Genomic DNA, 25,230 nt, shown 5'->3' on the forward strand with positions numbered 1-25,230 from the left:
ACCATCCATTCACACTTTTTTATAGTGAGCAGTCCACCAATATCCTAAAAATTTAATTTAATGAGTTAGAAAGCAGATAGTGAGCCAGGAGACTAAAACCCTGGCAGGATTTGACTGTGGGCACATGAAAAGTAATAAATAAAGTTCGGTTTCTACTTTTGCTGTGCACTACAGCACAATATGTTTAAAGACCAGGTTTGCTGATAAGCAAAATTACATAACGTGAATTAAGAGCCAAGAAAACCACGTGCAGTCTGAATAAAAGTGACTGGCTGGTAGTTTGATATGCACGCCAGTCTAGATATTTAATCTGGTGAATGAGTTCTCTCACCTGATTGGCTGTATTTATATCAATGCCATTTTTGATGTGTTCCAAGGCCTTGTCCAGGTTGCCAGAACGGGCTGCTCGGAGAAAACTGTTGCCAGCATCTGCCTGCAACAGAAACAGGGAGAGAAGAGGAAAGAGGGGGATAAAGGGGTACAAGAGAAAGTGAGAGACGCATAAAAGTAGAGGACAAGAGAGGGAAAATGGAGAGAGAGAGAGAGGGTTTGGTTATTTTTGGGAAAAATGCGTTTTAAGGACTGAGAGCGATAGCATGATGGCAGTCGTCCATCAGTTTTCCTCTCATTTCACTCCTCCCTTGGGTATTTTGGACAGTGCAGTTTGAAAATCTACATCTTGACCTTAATATGGGTGTGTGTGTGTGTGTGTGTGTGTGTGTGTGTGTGTGTGTGTGTGTGTGTGTGTGTGTGTGTGTGTGTGTGTGTGTGTGTGTGTGTGTGTGTGTGTGTGTGAATGAAAGAGACAAAGGTAAAAGGAGAAAGGACAGAGAGAGAAGAGAGTGTGTGAGGCTTTGGTGAGCTCTGGCTCACAGGCCGGCACATGGCATGTTCTCTGTTTTTGTCTGTGTTGTTTTTTCTGTGTCTGAGGGCTTCATGCCTCTTCCAGGCAGGAAGGCAGGCAGGGGTGCCGCTGAAACAGGATCACTCATGTGGCACGGGGGGGAAGCAAGGGAGAGGAACAGAAGCAGGAGCATGAGCGACCGAGGGAGAACCACAGGGAGAAAGTCGACTGCAGCAAAGCCCCACACCTTTTTATTTCATTTACATAATCTCCTCTCTTGGCTATCCCTTCCCTACATCCTCTTCCCATCTGAATGGACATCTCAACATGCTGGTCAAGAAGAATAAACAGCCGTTCACTGTATGCATTTGCATAAACACAAATAATAAAGTTATTGACTGTACAAATCCCTCTTTTTTGTTCCAAAAGAAAAACACCAAATGCTGCTGCGCACTACAAAAGATGGTTTCCTCAGTGCTTTATGCTGTGTTGACTATTGTAGTGACAGGGTTGTTGGTCCTCTTTTGACAGAGAGAGAGAGCAGGCCGGGGTATAAAAGAGAAAGGATCCACATGCCTGAAGTAGAGGCATAGCAACAAATGACACCACACACCCTCAGCATGACACCAATGGCACAGCGCTGTGCAAAGAGAGAGGTCACTTTAAAACAAAAAAGAAAAAAGAGGAGAAACGACAATGGAAGGGAAACAGAAAACCTTTAAAGGAAAAGCCGCTTCCAGCTGACTGTGGCAGCAAAGCAACAGTCCCGAGTATCAGAGATGAAATCTACTCAGTGGCAAAGTTTCCACTTATCAGATGAACCTCGTGCAGCAAGCAGCACCCTGAGCGTGAAGTATTAAACACTGGGCTTCTGAGTACACCCACTCCTCCAGAGCCATTTGCTCTGGAGTTGCAGTACAACTTCTCTGAGTCATATACATGTGTGTTTTAAAAGGGAAAGTGCCAGTTAGATAGTCCCGCAATAAAATAAAGTAAATCATGGATGTACCGGAAAGCAAACTGACTTATAAATACATGATATGATATCTAGATCTTAATTCATGGCAGTTATATTTACCGAAAAAATATCAAAAAGACATCAAAAAGCAATAAAAATAAACATAATACACTTATAATTAGGAATAAATGATTAGTTATAGGTGACTGTTTTAATACTCACAGATCCTAAGTTAACTTGGTTCACCATCTTCCTGCTGAGTTACTCCAAGACTTTCTCATCCTCTTTCACTTTGAAGAAGATAACAACCCACAAACCCCCTCCCTCTACACAGCTGCGATCAGACTGACCTCCACACACAAACACCTGTCACTGGAGTTCTGATCACCACACTCTAAACACACGTGCATACCTCCCTTTATTCATTTCATTAATGTAATTTAAATAGAGGTTGTACGTTTAATAATTGCCCATACCTCATTTAGTTAAACTTGCGCATGTCTATGCAACAGCTAAATATAAATATCAGACGGCACAAAATTTACATAATGTAACAGAGTGCATGTGAGGTTTCTGTTGCATGCGAGGTTTGCAGACCATGGTGACACACAGAGACACTCTCATCAAAGTAAAGGCAAATACAGCTGATGCAAACACACCCCCAACACAATATACATGGTCTCACAGCAAATGGTAACACCATAGTGACCCCGGCTGAGGCCCCTCTACAGTTGTCCAACCCATCTTGGACTCAGACCACTGCCACCCACCCTATTGCTTCTCTTTAAGGTGAGGCTTTCCTAGTCCTGCAGGCTCATATGTGTCTGTATGTTTCTCTAACCATCTGCTTGCGTCAAGAAGTGAGTGTGTGGTGTGCTAAGATAAAGATGCAGGGTAACCGCACCCATCTGCCAAACTCAGAGACAAGCAGGTACAGAGCACATACACAGAGCAGAGAAAACACATGCAGTCTAAAAACTGCTGTGTGGTTTTTCTCGTGTTGCACTCTGCTGGATCGTGTTACGAGTTAGATGAATGAATCCCTCCACGATTATTCCCAAAGAGAATGGACGAGCTTACGACTCCTGGGCTGCGCAGAAATGAGCAGACACATTAATCATACTGCTTGAAGCAAACGACGCAGACAATAACCTGCTCAGAAGCTCCACAGTTAACATTAGCAGTATCAACGCACGGTGTCATGCAGTGTGCATGCAGCTGTCCTCGGGCTGAGACAGTGCAAGGCTCGTTATAATGAAGCTCAAAATTACCAAGTAAAATTATTCCCCTATCATCACTCATCACAGAAAATCCTCTTCCCTGAGCTCCCCTACTCGCCCTGCCCCTATCTCGGCTTTTCTTTCCTGTTGCTTTCTTTCCCTCCTCTACCCCCTGCTCCTTACCCGTCTATCCCCCCCCCCCCCCCCCCCCCACCTTCGCTTGCCTCCTCTGCTGGTTTTGCAGCAGACAGGATGACATCATCCCCTTGCCAGTGGACTGCAGTGTTCAAAGACTCAAAGTGTGCATATGTGCTTGTATGCACGTGTCAGATATTAATTTCCTATCCCATCGACTGAGGCCCTAAAACTCACCTGAACATTCACTATTTTCTTTTTGCAGCTATTTCACATTAAAGGGTTTTTATGACCAGTCTGGATGAAGTCAGACTGAATGGGGAAGTAAAAACAATGCAAGGCATGAATGGGAAGTCTGCCTGCTGGAGAGTACCAGATACTTCTAATAGAAATCTAACAGCATAATTCAGGAAAACAGCCATTCATCTACAATAAATCTGTAAACTATTCAGCTGTTAGCTCTTGGAAGTTTCTGTATTAAATCAGTTTTAGTTACTAAAAAAGAGTGAAGCACACTGAAACCATCCTGTCTTAATCATTTGATTGCTAAATTCATTATATTTTGGTAGAGAAAGTAGAAAACATTGGTACTTGGCATCCTCTTTGTTTGTGACCCCTTAAAGGTTATTCTGTATCTGCCAAAAACTTTTATTGCACCCTTTTTTCTTTTTGATGCCTTTAGTGGTGGATCTTATTTATTTTAGGAATCACTGATTCTAGACTGGTTAGCCCGAGTCTGGCCTAGTCTCAATGCTGCGCAAAAAAAGAAAGAACTCAAAATATTTTACGAGTACAATCAACAGACAAATCCTGAATCTCTTCCACGGGATGTCAACAAAATAATTAGACTTATAACCAGTTTCAGAAAATCTCAATATTTCTATCAAAATTAGCACAAAATCTACAAAACAGACACAGTCCCCTTCCTCTCAAACACGCTAACACATGCATACACACACTTACACACAGGTATGCAAACAGCACAGTATGAATCTGCAGACACAGCACCAGGTGCAAATCATAAATATTTTAAGTGCCACCACAGCTATATGTGCTACCAGCAGAAAGGTGAAAATAAGGTGCCTGCGTATGTTCAGCGTGTCACAAGTACTGCTTTTCTTGCAATAATAATTTCCTGAACTTTAAACAACGTGAACTGTGTAAGCACACCAAACTCTAGATGATGTCTAGTGTTTTTCCCTTCCTAAACTCAGTGTCTCGATGTGTTTGGACTAACACTGGAATCTGGGAGTTTCTGTACATTTTCGGGGGACACTGAAAAACAGATATGGAAATTCAAAGCAAAATGCTTAAACAGCAATTTCAACAGTATTTTCTGCTGACTTGCATTTGCTCAGAAAATCTTTTTTTTTTTTTTCCTCTGTCCCTTTTTCTGTGCTCTCCCTCTTTGCCTTTAGATCTCAGGCTGCCTGGAGTGCTTGAGCAGGCAGCAGGTTGTTTCTGTCTGAAGAGATGTAGCAAGTGCAGAGTCTGTCAGATGGAGACCCTCAGGACTGCTGGGTTCTGGACACATTAACAAGAAACGAATGAGAGGGGCACAACTGGGATGAAGCTGTTACATTCCCCAACTCAGCTCTGTCTGTCTGCATGTAAATGTGCCCCCCTGTCCAATCATTTGTCTCTCTGCGGATATTCCTTGTATGTGACAAAGCGTATTGTCCCATTTTTACTATTTACTTTCTCACACTCCGAGCCCCCCCTCCCACTCCACAGCCCACTGTTTGTCCCTGCCAAACTCGATGATTGTCTCTTTATATTTGGGCCTGCTGAAGCCTCTGCATTTGTAGATGAGATTGTCATGGTTATTATTGCCATGGTTATTGTGATGTTTTTGACAGAGGACAAAGGGAGTGAAAGCCATAGGATGACAATAGGTTTTGCAACTGATTGCAAACACACACTCTCACGCACACACACACACACACACACACACACACATATATATATATATATATATTATATCTATATCTATATATTTATTTATTTATTTTTAAATCTACCACTGTAGAACTGCCTTTGTATAAATCTTTGTTGTACACTGAGTATTGCTTCAGTATTGCAGCTTAATCAATCGCTACAGAAACCCAGTAAACCTCATGTTGTAGGTTTTTTGTTTTGTTTTTTTGCTGGGCTTTTACACTTTTTTTATTATATTTACATTACAACTCCAAATTTTTTTTAACTGGAAACATTGTATTTTTCTTTCTTGACCACATTTATATGACTGTAATAGTAACTACTGCCTTTTCCCTGAATTTACCTATAAAATATGCAATAATTTTATATGGACTTTTTTTTCTCATAAATTAAACTACTGATGCGCAAAACCACACATTTTTAACATCTTAACCAGCTGCTGCATTAAAATGCTTCCTAGATGTTAAAAGTAGCAGTTAGAGATAGCAAGAAATGGGTCTTCATCATAATTCATTTTTAAAAATATAGAGTACTTTTAGCTAAGTAAAATATCAAACTTGTAAGTAAACATAGCCTTACCCCTAATGATATATTATATTATGTTATATTAAATTATATTATATTATAAAGAAAAATAAAGTGACTTTTGGAATATAATCAAACAGTTTTCTAACTAAAACACGTCAGTTAAAATTCATCTATGTTTGCTCCCTTATTGCCAAGACTCCACAAATTTTATATTCAGATCAGGGTTTCTTTTCATCATTGATGAAGACTTGGATCTCAGAGAGGATAAAAGCCCAACTTTACTTTATATATTTACCCTTTATTAGTTACTTTTTCTATTTGGCAATTCACTTTGGAAGGTATAATTGTGCAGACACTAATAGAAGTGAAAAAAAAAAACCCTCCAGACAGTGGATGGTTCTGAGAAGTTTAAACTTCACTGACTGCATGGTGACTATATCTGTAGTTCATCCTTACGCCAATAAACTACACACAGAAGCTGCATCGTCAAGAGTAAACTCTTACAATCACTTCTTCTTTTACCGCAGATAAACTCCAAGAAACACAAAAAAGCACACGAACTCAAGTAGTAAGGCCTTGTGAGTCTGTGCCCTGTGTTTCCATTACCTGCACTGGGTGAGCACATGAAAGCCACACTTAAAGCTCTCATTAACCGACCCTCTAATCAGTTTTACCGACCTCTGGTTTACTTACCGCAGCTAATCCTGGTACAATCTGAACATCAAACAGACAAATTAAGTCAAAAACAAGATTAAGGTTGGAAACAGAACATGACACACACCCACATGTATACGCACTTACACTAATCTTGGGTGCACATGCATGACAATTCTCAAAGATACTCCCAAGCAACCAAACTCACTCCCACGTCTAAATAGGCTGTTTTTCTAGCACTCAATCACCTCTATAGATGTTTGATTAAAACCGCATGAAGCTGGTGTGTAGTCCATAAAGAACAGATCAGATTCTCAATGAGCAGAATCAATGTTTACTCCTCCAGGACTTGTGTTACTTTTTCTCTTCTTAAAAACGAGGCCCTGTTCAGGACTGAAAAGCAGAGGCAGTGAAAGCAGCGCTGAAGACAACGCTCCCAAACAGTTAATGTGGACAGACAGAGAATAAGAATGGCACTTTGCAAACAGACAGCCAACAGAAAGAGCCGTGTGCTGAATAAAATGAGCTGAAACAAATACCAATACATCAATATTCATGTGTGAGATAAAGGAAATATGAAAGGAAAGGATTTAAAACAGGGAGCAAAGCCAGCGAGAAAAAGGTACTGGACCATCACAGTGTGATGTAGAAAGGTTAAGACAGGGAACGCTGGCAGGTGCATTACAGCTGAGAAAATGCAATGATTTTACAGTAGAGCAAAATGCTATTAAAAAAAGACAGCAGAATGAGTATTAGAGAGACATACAGTTGGAGACAAGTCATATGAAGAGAGGAATAGTTACAGGACAAGAGATACAGTACGAGTGCAGCAAGAAGAAGGTGAGACAGAGAACAGCAGAGTCTGTGTACTCACTCCAAAAGTGACGCTCTTGACTGGCATGCCTGTTGGCCCTCCACTCTCTCTTTCTTACGTTTTCTGTTTCTCTCAAACACACAGCTGTCTTTTCTGTTGCCCCCTGCAAGTGCTGCGGTACAGGGCACGTAGACCCCCATCCAACGTAAACACGAAAACCACTCACACACACACACACACACATATACACACGCCCAGACACACACACTTGAGTAAGCATGGTGGGTGGAGATATTGGGTAGGGTGGGGGTTGAGGGGATGGGGGGCCCAGGGGTTTATCTCTGGAGGAATGCTGCCTGTATCTAAGGACACACATTTCACACGCAGCCGAAAACAAATGGGCACCCCCACACTCTGCCCGTGGATTTCCTGCCTCCATCCGTGTTCCTTCTCGGCTCCATTTCCACTCATATTTTGAACTATCCTTACTTTTCTCATGTACCCCACCCGTTTCGTGCCCTTTTTCGGTCTTCCATCACACTCTGCTCTGCTGTCCACCTCTTCTGTCCCCTCCACCTTTCACATTTGTTGCACCCCGACACTCTGTGTCACCCCAACTTTATCCCTCCTTTCTCCTGTCCCTGCTTGCCCGCATGTCACGCCCATCGCTGTGTCTCCTGTATGTTTTGTGACAGCCAGACAATCAATTTTGTTCCAAGACCAGGCAGAATACCAGAATAGTGCAGAGTTACTGTGGCGAATGGGTGTGTTTTTTCCAAGTGGGTCCGTTTCAGTCTGCGAGGTGACTTACAGTGACAAAGCGCCTGGTGGGGGGGTTGCTGCCACCGCCCAGTGACAATGGGGCCAGACACATGGGGTGGGGGGGTGGGGGGGAGCACGGAGGGGCCAGGCTCTCAAAAGGCCCTGCCTCTTTTAATAAAGCGTCCGTCATTCCTCGCTTGAAAGGACCTCCTTTTCTCTCCCTCTCCCCTCCTCTCTCCCTCTCCTGGCTAAATGCTGGGAAAAGCACATCGCTGCCAAAACCATGCAGAGAGATAAATGCTAGTAGGAGAGATGAAGGAGGGGGCATGGCAGAAAGGAGGCTATACACTACTCAGTACCACTGGACCGTGACCTGGGCAAAAACATCACGTGGGACGTCTGTGCTGTCCACAGAATTGAGTTTGGACAGTGACGAGAGCTCCAGTGAAAAAGAATGTTGAGGCAGTGGACAACGAGTACTAATGCCCATGAAGACATGACAAATTATCCCATGCTTCTCCAAGAAAAGGGACTGCAACTCTAACATCAGCGTACTCTTGCCAAGCCAGCAGAGAGTAACGCAAATTATATGAGGGGAAGAATGATAACCTCTCAGATCCTTGTTGATAAGACTTTTTTCCCCAAAGGTGTGGCAGAATTAAGTGAGTGATGAGACCCACCTGAGTTTTTCTCAGCAGGTGCAGTCAGCTTAAAAGTGTCATTGTTACTCATGACACAGTAAGACAATCAAGTAGTCAATAGTTTATGAGGTATTATAGTAGGATTTTTGATTATGGTGCTTTGCAGGCTTTCCTGCAAGACTTTTCTTCCTTTTTAAGTCAACTGTGTGACAGATGTTGTGGGTCAGAACTCACCTGTTCTGATTACTAACCATACAGCTTAAATCTGTAAGAGCACTCTTGCAGGTGGCCTCATAGTGAACTAGTGGCCGACCAACTTTTCTTGTCCCTTCAGCCAGCTGCCCATTTATCAGGGTTTGATTGGCCAGTCATCATCCATGCGGCAAACATGGCCCATCCAATATCGGTGATTTCCAAACAATTTGATCTTTATGTCCTCTACGCTGGCATTTTCTAGGACTTCCTTATTTTAGACAAAATGATCCCATTTGATTCGTCACATAGACCTCAACCTTTAAAAGCTAATAACACATGAAAGATTCAACAAGGATAAATATATGTAAAGCATTGCTGTGCTTAATTTCTAATGCAGGTGAGAGTTTTTAAAGCTGTGTTATCGATCATTTAGTCCCCATCTAGGCTGTAACTCTTACACCCTTGCACAAAGATGTATTCTTATTTATTCTCTTAAAGAGGCAGAGATCTAACTGAGAGTGATTTCAGGTCATTATCGAGCTCAGGCCACACTGCTGTTTTGTAACAGGGTTGATTTAAGTTGGAGACAGACATGCCCTCTGCACCCTGTGTCACGCTCCTCTTGTTTGCAGGATAAAAGGTTGCGACTGTCCACGTGTGGTGCTTGTGGTGGTTTATTGCCCGTGTCCTGATGCTTCAGAGAACAGTGATCAGAGAGAAGAAAAACTGTAAAGAAAAAAAGTCACACACTGTAGTCTGTACCTATTCTCACTATTTCACACCACAGACCTAAAGTTAGCATTTTAGGATCAAACATATGAAGTAGCAATAGCAGTTGGAACTATACTGGTGGAAACCGGAGAGGATTCATTTGGAAAAAAAGAAGAAGAAAAAATCTCTAAGTAAAAATAACAAAATGCATTCTCTGAAGGCAACATTTTCAAAGCAGAAAACAAGTGCATTATCAGTCATGATGAAAAACTCTATACCATATTCTCTTTGAATTCCAACATAATGCTATTTCTATGTAAGGCTGCACAGGTTCAGAATGCTGTAATGCCCCTCTAGTGGCAGCACAATGCTCTGCAGCTTTGGCCAGTAGCAGCTTCATATCAGGGATGGGGTGGGTTGGGCTGATACTGCAGCCTTGGCAAAAACCTTACAGTCTCTCTCTCTCTCACACACACACCCACAAGTACACACACAAAACACACACATTCAGTGGCTTATCCTGTACTTCAGCACCTCCACACATTAAGCTTGCCTGGCTTCTGAACTGAGAAAAGAGCTATTTAATTCAGCATAGGTAGCTCACGCTCATATACATACATAGTCAGGCATACGGTCACCTGAACAAACGCACATGCACCTCAATGTGACAAAGCCAGACTGACCTGTGGAAGACAAAAAACAGGAAGTTAGAAATACTCGAGGAAGGATAGCAGAAAAGATGAAAGCAATAGAGAAGAATGACAGCCGCAATATGTCAGCACAGGACCGGGCTCCTATTAATCTTCATAAGTGGACAAGTAGAGTCAGGGAAATACAGAGGGAGGATGTGCACGAGGCGAGAGAAAGAGAATCACTGTGGAGAGAATATGTCTTCACAGCTCTCCATGTCTCCCTCTCTTGTTTTGTATGTACGCAGTGCCGGACCTCTTGCTGAGAAAATAAAGCATCTTGACCATCACTCACTACTGGGTTTGAGTCAGCCTCAGACAGAATCCGAGCAGCCAGACCATAATTCAATCAGTCTGATTAATAGACATAGAGGTGAAGTGGCCTGAGTTTTTAGACTCTATTCAGAAGTAATGTACTGTCCTGAAACTACAAGATACGAACCCCACCAGGACGACGAGTTCACCTGCCAATGCTGATTTAACTCAATTTAAGTTGGGCATAATGCAATAAGATTGTAAGACCCTGAAGAATATAAACTCCATTGTTCCTCTGAGAAAGAGAAGCAGAGCAAGAAGTAAAACACTACATAACATTTTATTGTTACTTAGCTTCTGTCTTTAATGTCTAATTATTTTAGAGCTTTCTTGATGAAGGTTACAATGTGTCAATAAGAGTTTCATTTTTCTTTTATGTAGGCAAACTAAACTAAAGCCATTTTTAAAATAAAAACAATAATAAGAGGGCAATTTCTTGTTATTAATCAGCTAACTCATATAAAGACATAAATACCGTTCAAGTTCAAGTCAACAGGTTACTTTTCAGAAATTTATCTTTAACAAACTTTGTATATTGTTTATGTGGTAGCTGCATAGTTACTACACTGTTGTGACAGCTACCTAGCTAAATTGTTACTGCATTATCTTCTTCTGGTTTCCATTTAATTTCCTGGTATGTCAGATGGTTACATAACAAAAGGACCAAACTCAGCCAAATGAGTTCAGTTAATGTATGACTGAAAAAAGTAGAATTACAAAATAATTTATTAATGCACTTTAAAAAGGATTATATGCAAATGGAGGCACACAGTGACTGCCCGTGTCTTTCTGCACTGGGGTATGTTTTAAACCGGTCTAGGTCTTGTAGCATGTCATTAACATTTGTACAGGGACAGTGACATTTCCAAACATTCGTTTTCGGTTTGCCTTGCACCATCAGTCCCATTCCTCACCCCAGAGAGAGGAAGCAGCAAAGAATCCAAAGATGAAAGAGGAGACGAGTGGAAAGAGCAAGAGGTGCGCAACAAAGCGGAAACAAAGGGGTCCGGTGATAAATAAACACGCCTTGGGAGCGTCAGTGAGTCTGTGCTGCAGTGGATTTGTGCACAACATCTTCATTTGTTGCACAGTCTTGTTGACAGTATGACAGCATAATCTGCATTGCTTTGCTGAGTCAGACACCCACAACTGTATATGCATAAACTTCCTGTCATTATGTTATTGAAACTAAACTGGTGGAGCGACTGCCAACAGCAGTAAATGACCCATTCATACCCAAATGCACAGGCTGCTCTTGATTAAAAAATGAATACATATTTGATGTGTCTATCATGTCGTTTTCCACTTCAGCATTTAATATCTTGCCTCAGGGGACAGATGTTGCAATTAAGGGAGACGCTCTTATCAATCAGTGCAAGTGGAGTCCAAAGAAGTCTTTTAAAGCTGGAGTCAATCACTCAGCTGCCTCTACTCAACAACTTTAGCACTACCTTACATCTACAGATCCAAACACTCACACACTCATATAAATACCTGCATTAATTAACACCACACACACACACACACACACACACACACACACACACACTACACACACTTTCACCCACAGCGCATTACATGCAGGTGCATAACACACACCCTTTTCATTCAGCACACACACATACCCCAATCAACCACAACATTAAAACCACCACCTGCCTAATATTGTGTCAGCCCCCATTATACTGCCAAAACGGGTCCACAGGACCTCTGGGGGTGTCTGCTGTGCCAGGCACTGGGATGTTGGCAGCTGATCATTTGGATCCTGTGGGTTATGGGTTGTGGCCTTTTTGTATTCGGCTTGTTCTGACGTTCCTGGGGATAATTAGTTGGATTAGGATCTTGGAAGCTTGAAGCTAGGTCAATACTTGGGGTTCTCGGTCCTAACTTTAATTCCTGTTCATTTTTAGGCTGCGGCAGAGGTCAGCGTTCTGCTGGGAAATGCTGCTGCCTTTGCCATATGGGCTCTGCTTGGTACAAGTGGACAGTTGGTGGCATATATTTAAGTAAGATCTGCATAAAAGCAAAAGGAGACGCATTTTCCCGAAACTGAAGTATTGATATTCCTTTCTCCTGTCAGTAGCTTTAATGTTGTGGCTGAGGGGTGTACGTAGCTCACAGCAACCTTCCATAATGCAAGCATTCAATTCGGGCAGCGGTATACTCAAACTGAACAATGTCGTGCAACGTATCATCAAGCAATGTTTGTAGGGAAGTTTAGATGTTTATATATTTTCTTACAACAGTTGGGGGTGTTGAGAGATGCTGATAATTAAAGTAGGGTGAGTGCATTTAAACCTGGATGTACAATCAAATGTGGCAGATATGCAACTCTGTCCAAACCATTAGGGGCCCAAGGCAGACACAAATTTCCATCAAGCTCCTTTTGCCTTTTTCTGAAGAACCAGGTTGAGGTGGCCATAAACATCAGAAATTAGTCAGAAATCAGAAACACAAGCTGATTACAAACCATGTGACAGGTTGTTCATGTCTTGTACTTATAAACAACTTTATTCTGAAACTTAAACCAGATATCTGTAAGCCAAATCACTTTTTTTTGGGCTCTTTAATTTGAACTTCTGGTAGAGTTGGCCTAAACTAAAATACAGGAAGAGACTTGCAGATGTTTTTCAATAACAGCAACTGATTTAATGACACAATCTACTGTGTTTATGAAGATATTTTTATGGTGATGAATGAATGAAAATAAAATGCTGCATAACAAAATGCACTTAGAGTGTCTGAATTTGTTTGAGCATCTTATTTACTTCCTTGTGATTAAAAGCTGTCGAGGTATAGCTATAGCCTGTTTTACCTGTTTGTAAATTCAAATGAAACCATATGAAAATGACTGAATATCACTGGTGTAGAGAGCAGAGAGACTGGATTTCCTCCCCTGGTCTGCGCTGAACATTAACGGGGTTCACGTGAAAATGTCAAACAGGGAGATTCTGTCTGTGAAACGCTGAGGCGATGTATCCTGGCCATTGTTAATATATATATGTATTTCACTTTTTCACTTTTTATTTCAGTCTTTCTCTGCTGGAACTATTTTTAGGCAGGTCACCAGGTCTTCATCACTGATAATGCAGACAGCATGGAAGTAAGAATATGGGTACATGTTGAGGACGGGGAAGCTGTTCCCACCATTACACCTTCTGTGTATAAAAGCATAAAGTATCTAACAAACTGTTGATCGCAGAGGGCTTTCAGCGGGCATTTTCTTTTTGGAGTATACTTCCACCTTTAACCATGCACTCTGCGCATTCATCTTAAACACATGCACATGCACGCATGCATGCACATTAATTGTTGCTCACATTCTCTCTTTCTCACTGTCTTTTTGTCAGGTATGGATACATATAAATAGTGATGATGATATCTAAGATGCCTTTGGGTTTAAATGGACACAAACAAAAACAAATAGTGCAGTTGGAAAGTCCAACCAATGTAAAAAAAAAAGTATATAAAAGAAGTAGTGGGTAATGGTATTTGAGTTATGGAAGTCATCATTTGAAGGCAAATAATCCCATAAACAGAGGAGTGTAATATTGTGGGGTTAAGCTAAAAAAAAAAGTTTAAAAAAAACGTGTGAGCAGAAAGAGACATCTGGTCCTGGCTTCATTAAATCTTTAAAAGTTCAGCCTTAAGGTTATCCTGTCAGAAATGTATATTTACACTTGCGTAGAATGGAAACAACATTTTGATTTATAAAAGATTGGATGAGGGACATACATATTCAGTAGTTACCTAGCTTAGTATGGCTCCACTGAAAGTATTCTTTACAGGCCAGATTGTTCCCGTGAGGGATCTCACTATAGCAAAAAGCCAGAAATGATCAGTTCCTAATGGGTCAGCAAGACGAGGAGAGTCCTGCTCTCCTGTCTCCTCTTTAACGTTGGGCTGAGGCCAACTGAGACATTACACGACTTCTGCAGTCTGGCACAAAAGCAGTAAACCTTTAATCTGAATTCTGTGAAGCTGGTATCAGTAACCCTGGGACAAAAACCAGAGTTACAATATTTGAATGTGCCATGGCCTTTCACATGTAAATTACACTCTGCCCCCCTAGCCGAAACAAATTACAGCCAACTGCTGGTGGCTGGATATGAATGGGCTTCCTAATGTAGTCTACATCTACAGTGGGCCAGGGAGCAGCTGGAAAAAAGAAACTGAGACGGAGGAGAATTTATGTGACAGAGCAGGGTGTGATAGTTTGCTTTATTTCATATTAAATCTACAATGCAGCCGTACTGTGACGAATGGGGCTTGGCTCTCTGAGCATCTGTCTCCAAGGACTCACTGAGGGGTAATTAGAGCTGTGGGATGATAAGGGATATTCTCCAGCCCGGCCCAGCCCTAGTTACTATCAATGGTGGCACAAGGGTTGGGGCTTTACACAGACCTTTGACATCTCACAAATCTGTGTATAGGAGGGGGCAGGGTAGGGTGGAGCACTGGATGAAGGGCTGGATTTTTGGTAAATTACATCAGCTCAGGGTAAGAGTCATGGTTTGTGGGACCTGTCTGAGTTTTATATCACCAAGCTGCTGACTGGCCAATCTGCATGATGCTGCTTTATGCTTTTGGACTTATTTGGGGTGACAGCTATGAACAAAACTAGCTGGAGTGAGCTTGCAGCAATATACAATGTAGGTTCATTCATTTTTGTAGCTTTGGTTCTACTGATTAAACATGTGCTAAAACTAGGTCTGACCAGGTCATAAAACAAAGTTACTATGATTTTAATATATGACACAAAAAAGTGTAAATGTAAAAAGTCTTTACATTTGATTGGCTGGTTGTTCAGTTGCAACAATTATTTTTACACACCAGCAAAGCTTTACAAAAACAAAATTGGGGGGGGGAAAGAAGCTGCTTGTAGCCAAACTGTGAGAAAGACTTTATGTCATGTTTAGCACTAAACAAGTTAACCTATTGTAGCTGTGAGTCTTGCTTTTGTAGCTCAAAAGTGAATTCTGATTTCTCTTCTTTGCATTTATGTTTAAGACAGTTTTTCAAATGTCCTCCAAACGTGACTCAGACCGATGTTATAAGGCCCAACATAACAGCAGAAATGTGTTTACAGTTTGGCCTTTTTTTACAGGCTTAAAATTCGTTCTTAAAGTGTGCAATAATAGATGAGTGGCTGTTCTGACAAACACGCAGATGCTAGCAAAGATGACTGAAGCTGTGAGGCTTCTGATAGGCTTCTTCACTAACTAACTATGGAATCACTGAACTGGACCTTTTCAAGGTTTTGGTGTCTTTTAGTGCCTTTTGATGCAATGACCTGGCCAGATTTATTGCTTGCTATATCTTTAATTGCACATGAGTGCTCCACTTTTGGCTAATGAAATTTTATTATTATATTTGGATGTTTATTTGTATATATTTTTGTCTGTGTGATGATCATCACATGCAGTTACAAGATCTATATGGATGCAAATCGCTAATAAAGCTTTATGTGTTAGCTTGCCAGAATTCCTGACTCCTAAAAATCAACATGGTAGTGGCCCAGATGCAAAAATGAGTTTTTTCTATTGGACTTTTATGTATATTGTCTATGATTAAAACAAACTAGTTGTTTAGAACCTGAATAATCAAAATCCTCACATTTGTTGCTTTGTTAGATTTTTGTCAGTTTTATTACATTTTCAGATCTACAGTGTTAGAGACTGATAAGTGGGAAGCAGACATCTTTTTGCAGGAGTTTGGTTTATGCCACTACTGCTTTCCTCTGCTGCAATAGCTAAGGGCACATGAGAAGACTTTTACTCAGGTAACAGGTGCTTAAATGTTCATGCTTACAGCCAGCAATCACACTAACCCTTCCCAAAAAGACTTAGGAACTCTTTATTGTACAACCCACTTGACGATTATTATGTTTATGTAAGCCATCAGGGTTTTTCCAAAGTGGTAATATTCATAACCAGATAAATGCAACACTGGCTCTATATGGACAATGACTACAAACCTAACAATATATTTCAAGCTGTGACAGAGAGAAATAAATAAATAAAATATCAGCTTTCACACATTCAAACAAAAGATAAAAGAACATTCAAAACAATAAAGGAAAAATACAACTGGCCAGTGCACACGCATTCAAGAGCATAACCAAGGGAAGGACTCCATATTGTTGTATGCTGGGCTGCTTTTCATGATGGTGTGTTTTCTTGACGGTGTTCAATGTGCTCAGCTCACCTTGTTTTTTTTAAATATATTTGTTCTTAAGTCGCTGCACTTCCAAATGGTTTACGTACTTAACTGTGTAAGATGAGAAAAGTTTAACTGGGTTTCTGTGAAGGGTAACCCAATAGTGCTCCAAAGTGTTTGGGAGCAATATGGAGGTAAGGAGAATAGCTTTAGGAATTTCACACGGGAGCAAGGGGGAGCTAGGATCTGAGGGGAAATCATCAGGGGCAAGAGTCGTCTGGAGCAAGTTTCCCAGCAGCCTTATTGCACTTAGATGATCTTTCCTCCAACAAGTGACAACGGATTCAAGATCATCTACTAGATGTGGTGCAATAACACCTTGGGCGAACCTATCCCAGACTGTTTAAACAGATAAAAACAGACAAAACACAGGAACAGCACATGACAAACATAGTGACACATAAAATACGCACAGACACAATACACAACACTGACACATCAAAGGCACGGGCAAAGGCAGGCAACCAGGCAAGACCACAACACTGACAGCACTTAACAGGAACATCACAGGACAGACATTCAGACTTTCTTCTAATACACAGATCGAAGCCATGCAAGGACGGAAAAGCATGCACACAAACTCACAGAACAAAGAGATCAACTCCCGACCAAAGCACATCCCCGCACTCTCGCTCTCACACACACCCACACGAACTTTAAACTAACCCTAAACACGAACACAGAATGACACAAGCATATTTTAGGAATCAGAAGAACCCACAGGAAAAATACTTGGACTCTTGTCTGTTATCTCTACTGTGAACTGTTGTGCAAAGTACTTTTTTTTCATAGCAGGAAGCGCATACCTATTTGTAACTCGTATGAAGCATTTGAAAAGTACATCAAAGCTATATTTTCCCCGTGGACTCTTGTCTTGTAATATGCTGCTTGAGAACATTAATTTCAGAGAAATCACAGAGACGATATCCAGATTAATATCCACACAAATACACACTAAGGTTATATATATTACGTTTAACTGAAAAGAAGGAACGCAAAAACAATAACAAACCAAATCAAATAAATTAGGAACAGCACGTTAGTACGATACGTCAAGCAAAGACAGGAACAAAGAAAAAGCTCCAGCCTGATCCCACGACACCTGACTGAATCAGCTCACATCACAACGGCAACACTAGAAAGTCAAAGGAATCAGAACTACAGTACCATAAAGCAACACATCACAAAAAGAAACAAGAGAGATAAAGATAAAAAACAACAACAACAGCAGAGCAACAACAGTGACACAAACTTTAAGTGACAGATACAACATTTGTCATAAATACATAATATATATAAATACATATAGATATAAAGAAAGAGGAAAAGCCAGATATACGTGTTGCAGATATTTACTTCATCATCATAGTGCCATACTCCTTGGCCATCCGGCATCTCAGAGCTCACACTACTGTCCTGATCGATTAGCCAGCGATGCACGGCGTGGGCCTAAAAGGACATACGACATAAAGACAGAGCCCGGTTAATCGCAGCAGTGAGAAGCAGAGATGGAGAGACAGAAAGGAAGAGGGAAGGCAGAGGAGGAGAAGCAGCACGGACAGAAAACAATGACAAGGAAATGATCAAAGGATTCAGGAGGAGGAACAGGTGAACATCAAATTGAGACACGGAGAGAAAACTAGGTGGAGCGAGAGGAGGACGAGGAAACCAACCCCACCCTGCCCCAACCTATCCCATCCCACCTTGCTTGTCAAACCCCACCCCAACCCCAGGAAAGAACTCCCCTATGGGAAACAGGCCAGGTTACAATGAGTGGTATGAGCGAGATGTAGCACAACACGAGGTGGGAGGTAGGCAACACCGCTATGATGGCGATGGAGGTGGGTCTGGTGTTGGTGGTTTTTGGCTCACAGATGGATCGAGTGCGTCACTGTGGGAAAGCTGCAACTTACACACCGGAGTGAGTCGGGATTCCTTCATATCACACTTGTGCAAGTGGCACCGGGACAAAACTGCAGTGTACTTACCCTGAATGTTCATATAGAAATGCGTAACGACACAGAGTATGTGCCGTACAACACAACACCACAGGAAAAGACACCGAGCAATCTTAAGCACAGAAAGAAAAATAACATAAAGACACCAATGACAGTGTGAGTGCCTCCACATTAACACAGATACATCAGTAAATCCACAAAGGTGTGAAACAGCAAGAGTGGCTCAGCCAAAAGTAATTTAGGAAAACAGCCAACAAAACTGCATGAACTCTTGACCAGATAACCAGATAACATTTGTTTTTTTTCCAGGACAACTGTCTGCTCCTCTCAGTGAATCAAACTACAATAAAAGAGACAGTGTCCCAAACTTCTCCAGACAGACAGACAGCGAGACGTCTGCTCAGACTCCTTCAGCTAACATTTAAATCAAGCACATACTGCAGCCGGTCTAGTCCTGGTCACCCTGAAACACACATACAGGATCTCATACGCATGCACCAAACCCCATCTGTTACCCTCGACTGTTGTCGTGTCAGCACCAAAAACAACCGAACACAGCTCCTTTCGCGAGGCTTGCTGCCCCGTGTGGCAGAAATACTTGTCAAAATATGCAATGGGGTGAAATCGCAGAATGCAGGGATTAATTACCCTGTCATAGCTGCTACTGCACATTTACTATTTACTTTACGCAAGCAACTTTACAGTTTTTAAGATGCAGTGATGCAGGCTGTCATACCAATGGGCATTTAGCACATAAACTGTCGGCTGTCGGCATAAACTGCCTTTAATACTGAATGCAGAGAGGGAGAGTGAGGGTGTTACATAACCACATACGAGGGTACACACATCACAAAACACACTCCCGGGCGGCTGTCTTCAACAAACCCATTTGACTTCCAAGAGATCTGTAGCCTTACCACGTAGACTGGCTCCTGCAAATCTCGCCCCAGTGCAAACTTGACTTTAAATACAACATCAAAACACAGTCCAAATGTATTTTATACTGTAACTTGGTGTTAACCATGATTATAATTTAAACCCATATTCTAGCATGCGAAAAAATCCCTTTAAAGGATAAAACCTGTTTATGTTTTTCCTCATGCGTCATATTTGTAAGGAATATTTGACACAAGAAGCAAACAGACAGAGGGGTCAGGACCTTCTCCATCAGGTTTTGTGACTGCAATGACAGATACTGCTAAACACATAGCAGGGAAGAGGAGGGCACCACACAGGAATAGACAGAGTCAGCTCAAGGGTATAGTGAATCAAACGGTGACAGCAGAGGCCAAAGCCTCTGTTAGGACACCTGAAAATAGACAAAAACTAGCAGAAAAAGGCAGCCAGAAGGCACTGTAATTTTCGCTTTGCTTGAGCCAGCTATAAAATATAACTGCCGTAACGGGGCTTGGTCTCAGGCCATACATGGGAAAGCAGGTGTGGAGGAGATTGCTTGCATATGTGTTAATGTCTCTGTGTGTGTACATGTGTGGATTTGATGCACAGGGGCGTCAAGAGTTTGTGGTGAGTTACTGAGCGTGTCAGCTTAGAAGAATAATTGGATTAAGTAGCAGACGGCTAGTGATGACAGCGAGAGGGGAGTTGAAGGAGTTGAGGGGGAAGAAGAGGAGGAGTAGGGTAGACAGACTGAGGCAGAGGGGGGAGAGAGGTACTGATAAGTAAGTATAACAGGCCACTTGCTGTGGAGCCTCTGGGAGCCACGGGACAGTGAACAGACACGCAGAGGGAGCTCAAACCGTTACGCTGAAGATTAGAGCAATAAAGGAACAACACTCATAGTCTCTGAACAACTAACTAGCAGCCTCTCGGGATTTAGCTTGCTTTACATCAAACTCCAAGACCAGAAGAAGACAACCGATTTGAGTCATGAAAGAGAAAGTTGATATTTATTTGCTTTCTATATGATAGAGTACTGGAGCAGAGTCGTTCTGGAGGCTGTTACCCTTCCACATTTGCAGAGTGTCCTCCACAGTGTCAGCTGGCGAGGCAGCACTGATCATACAATATATGACCACAGCCAAAGGAAAAGGACTGTGAGTCCAAGAAAGCGTTGTATTAAAGAGGAGATAAGTATGGAAACCGTGAATCTACTCGTTAAATCCACAGACACTGCAAACATAATTCAAAATTCCCTGTATGATTGTTTTGTTTGTTACCAAAGGTGATTTGTAACTGTAGGTTACTGAGGAACAACGTCTTACAGTCAGATGACAAAATGACACCATTAAATGAACAAGACAAAGATATAGACTACATCTGCTAAACTATGGCTAGTCAGCTGTTCATGGACTTACATGATGCAGATGATTACAATCAATCACAGATTGGTCCACTGCACTTCCAGTTACTTTCCCACACAGGCTCTTACAGAGTCACCATCTCATAAACTGGAAGAGGTTTTAAATATACAATTCATAAAAAATTTCAACTGTTTATGCAGTCGGATGACTGCTTAAGTGAACTGCACTGTCACTGTTTTTTGCTTCACCAACCAGTTAAGGCATCAGTCACGCAAGCCTACTGGTGACCGATCAGAGACACCCTGGTAACCACCGGTTGCTAGGGAAAAGTTAATATCCACTGACCAGTTGTTAGGTGAAACCAGTGGAAAAGTGGTATGTGGCGCTGCACCTAAAACCTCCTTGTGACTGCTTTGGCTGTTTGCTTTCATTGGCTGTAGTTTCTATGAAAGACGCCAACTTGTCTGCAAACATTTGCATACCACTTGCTAACTGGTAGTGAAAACTGTGAAGAGCACAGCACAGATTGGAAACTGAGACAGTTTACCTTCATGGTAAAAGCTGTGTGTTCTGAAACATTTTAAGAACAACTATCACTCTGAAGGTAAATGTTCTCCATCTCAGGTTTTCCCTAGCGACAGGAGGTTGAGATTTAAACCTTTAAATCAAATGAAATCACTTAGATTTTCTCACAATGTGCAGATAAATTCTTGCGTTTAGCCCAAAAACCTGCATTGTGAAGTCACAGTGATAATAAAGCATGAATCCTTCTTGTACTTTTTAGTACAAGATGATACAAAAACGTGCTGTTTATTGCCCATGTTCAATTTTTTTTCACTAACATCTTAGTTACTGTGACTTCACAATGAGTCTTAATGAGGGAAGTCTCAAAAGAAAGAAAACAGAAGAAACATTTAACTCAAAGTTCAAAGATGAACTTTTCTTTAACTTCATGATCTCAATGGCTTGTGTACTAAAGCTTGGAAACAAAAACAGCAGCAAATTAATCATTATACTCGTAAAGAAAAAAAACAGGTTGCTTGTACTATAATGGCATTTTCTCAGATTCCCCGGTTTTAAAAAAATAATGAAATGAAAATCAAGTCAAGGACAAACATAAGCAGCCAGTCTCATTATTAGCATATTTGAAATGCTATATAACTGACTGAGCTTGTGTTCACTCAGCAGAGAAGTGGTGTGCATAAAGTGTTGATCCATTTTAATAAGCATGCTACACATAAAGAGCTGCTCTCTGGTGCTCAGTGAATCTGCAAAGCTTCAGTATCTCTTTGTGAAAATAGTCCATATGAGAAAATTACCGACTCATTAGGAAGCAAGTACCTTTCTCAAAACAGCTACTCATTGTTCCCGTTTGTTTTGGTCCTGAAGTGCAGCGGCTTCTCTCTTGATCGTCCACCTTCCTGCCCATTATGCTCGAGTACAGAATAAATGTCAAGTAATCAAGCTCTTAATGTCACGGGTCAAAGTAGTCCAAGAGTTCCTTGTGAAAGGCTGACACAGTATCTAAACTAAATGGATCTCTACTAAATAATTCAAACTCTGAGACAAAAACAATCAAGCAAAGTTATAACAAGAGCACATTTTCATTGAGGTGGCGGATGGCAGAGCGCTTCTAGGAATCCCGTAAGACACCTGATTTATCTGGTCTCCGATTCTGGTTTCAACACGATCTAAACGACCACAGCAGGAAAGCGTAGGGGACATGAGATGTGATAAACAACACAGGTGATTAAAGAGGAGAAATTGGTGTGTGGAGCTCAACAAACAGGAAACCTTAGAAAATGCACTGAAAAGGTTAAGCAGTTTTAGAATCATTTTCTTTCTGCAGCTATTTCCAGTAAGGCTGGCTGATAAAATACAACATTTTTGCATACAGTGGCCACATGAATCAATGCAAATATGCTCCTTTAAAATCAACCAGCCATATCACCAATTTGTCTGTGTTCCTATTAAAGAGGGAAAGGCATGCTTAACAATGTCATAAAATGATCCAATTATTATTTTACTTATGGTCTCAGAGCTCACACTTGCAAATCCCTTGTTATCTAGAACCAGCTCCTCTTGAATATTCCCAGATCCAGGTTCAAGAGCAGAGGCGATAGAGCCTTTTCTCCTAGGAACAACCTTTTCACATAAGAGCTGCCCAGTTTCTCAATCATTTGTTCAACACTGTTAAAAACCTACTTTTTCTGGTCTTTTTTTTTTTTTACTTTTTTTTTTCATATATAATTTATTTCATGTATAATTATTGTTGTTAGTGGCTGTAATACATATTGTATATTTTGTATAGCGTGGACACCAGTTTGGTCACCTGAAGCTGTTTAAAATGTGCTATACAAATAAACTTTAACTTGACTACATATATATGTTGCGTTGTCCTTACAAAACAACTTAATCCTCAAGTGATGCAATGCTGTCATTACGGATTTTTTTTTTGCTGCTCTATAAAAAAAATGGACAATCTTATAATCCCCTCCAAACAAATAAATAAAACATTGCTGCTTGAAAGAGCCGGGCAAGAGGTTTTACATGTTAGCAAGCATAAATGAGTGCAGATATAGAAGAGGAGTCTTCCAGAGTAAGAGAGTAAAAAGTCCATCGAGAGAGAGCGAGAGAGGAGGAACAGGAGAGTGCTGCAGATCTCAGCCTGATTAATAATGCATTGCAGGGAACTGCCAGCTCTGTGCCCAGCAGCAACTAGCCTGAGCTCCATCAGCAGAAGAGAGGCACTTTCTGGAGGGACACAGGTGGAACTGCCAGGTGGGATGAAAGGAAAGGTTGGTGCAGTCCCCTCCACCTCTCACCTCTATCCTCACTTTCTATCTAGCGCTCCATCTGGGTTCATATTCTGTCTGTGTTTGGTGCGCACTGGTGTGTGAGCATGATCAAAGTCACTCTCTAAATCCTTTAGCCCCCATTTCAACTTTTAACTCACACATTCAGATTTCACAAAGATGAAGGGGACCACAATATTAAGAACTGGCGATGCCTAAAAACAGTCCAAGCCAATACAATATAACCTATCACCTTCAGCTATTTCTTAAGCTGTTTGTAATATTTGTTTTCCACAGATAATGTGGAAAGGGCCACAACGCAAAGGTGACTTAACACCTGACACACTGCTACAACGAGCAGGGTCCTTTATAGCGCTTTTCTTTGATCTGGATGTTTTTGCATTTCTGATGTAGATGCACAGGCGCTAAACAGTTCTAATATCCCACTTCCACTACCTGCTCCAATCAAACAGCAAACAGATGAACCAAGTGGCTAATTGGTGAAATTAAACAAGAATGAAGCAGTTACAAAAAGAGCAAATACTGGAGAGTAAGACTGACACAAACACAGTTCAGGAATCAGTAATGCTGTTGGATTTTTAAAAAAGCAGAGGTTTATGATTATGACTGATTATCGACCTCATAAGGTGAAAATATATCAGTGTTGTGTGCAACCCAAGTGTTAAAAAAAGGCTTTATTGCATGTTTAAGCAAAGGTCCCCAGCTACCCATGTGCTGTAGCTGTGTTTTCCTGGTTTGACCTTGCCTTCACTGTCACATTTAATTGCACTGGATTGCATTACACACTAAGAAGGTCTCCCTTTCTGTCCACACCTTCTCAATTCCTCCTCTCCTCCCGTCTGCTTCTGTCCCTATGGAGGTCAGAGGTCATCAAAGCAAAAAGATTACAAAAGATTAAGAAAGAAAGATCACAGCACACAGACTCCAGACTGCTTTGATGTCCTCTGCAGAAGAAACAAAGTGCACCATCTTCTGATCTTCTGTTTTATTTCCTAATTTTCTTTTTTCTCTGGGGATTGTTGAGGCGGTTAGTAGAAGCTTCTGTTGTAACAAGAAACAACCTTTTGAGCACGGGTACGTGTGACAGCACCATTTCTAATGTAAATAATTATAATGGTGCAGCAGTGGTAATGAATACTGTAATATTTTATGTTTTGTATGCACATTTGTAATGTTCTGTTAAAGTAAGAAGGTATAAAAACAAAGAAGACAAAAAATTGAATAATGGGAGGGTAAGGGAAGCTATTTTAAATGAGATTATGGGTTTTATCAATGACATGACATACCCCTCCCCTTCTATTTTTTCCTCTTCTCACTGAAAGCCGTTGCTCGTCCATCACATATTCTTTATATCCAACATTTCATTACCATAATAGAAAACATGCATGGAAAAAAAAGATAAATTCAAAGAGACAGCGCAGCCAAAATCCTGGATTTGAGGGGCTTATTTTGATCTTTCTTTCTTGTCTTCTATTCTTTTATGTTGCTCTTTTCTTTTCGCTCACAGAAATGGAAAGAGACATGCCTTTTCTTCCAGCCTGTGCCTCATTATGATGCTTTTCAGGTCTGCTC

At 41.2% G+C, this 25,230-nt stretch overlaps 1 protein-coding gene across 16 annotated transcripts in view; it reads right to left on the reverse strand.

Moving 5' to 3' along the window:
* ank1a (ankyrin 1, erythrocytic a) overlaps positions 1-25,230 on the reverse strand; it is an 88,530-nt gene that overhangs the window by 36,217 nt on the left and 27,083 nt on the right. For 11 of the 16 annotated variants that reach the window (XM_084947063.1, XM_084947065.1, XM_084947070.1 and 8 more), the window contains exons 3-4: positions 17,980-18,072; positions 332-433 (exon numbers count right to left, since the gene is read on the reverse strand). In XM_084947063.1, the coding sequence (XP_084803189.1) occupies positions 332-433; positions 17,980-18,072 (195 nt within the window). The other 5 variants (XM_084947079.1, XM_084947069.1, XM_084947074.1 and 2 more) reach the window with 4 other exon arrangements.

The sequence above is a fragment of the Perissodus microlepis genome, chromosome 12 (genome assembly GCF_051167445.1).
Source record: "Perissodus microlepis isolate ML-2025 ecotype Zambia chromosome 12, ASM5116744v1, whole genome shotgun sequence".
In the NCBI taxonomy this organism is placed as follows: Eukaryota; Metazoa; Chordata; class Actinopteri; order Cichliformes; family Cichlidae; genus Perissodus; species Perissodus microlepis.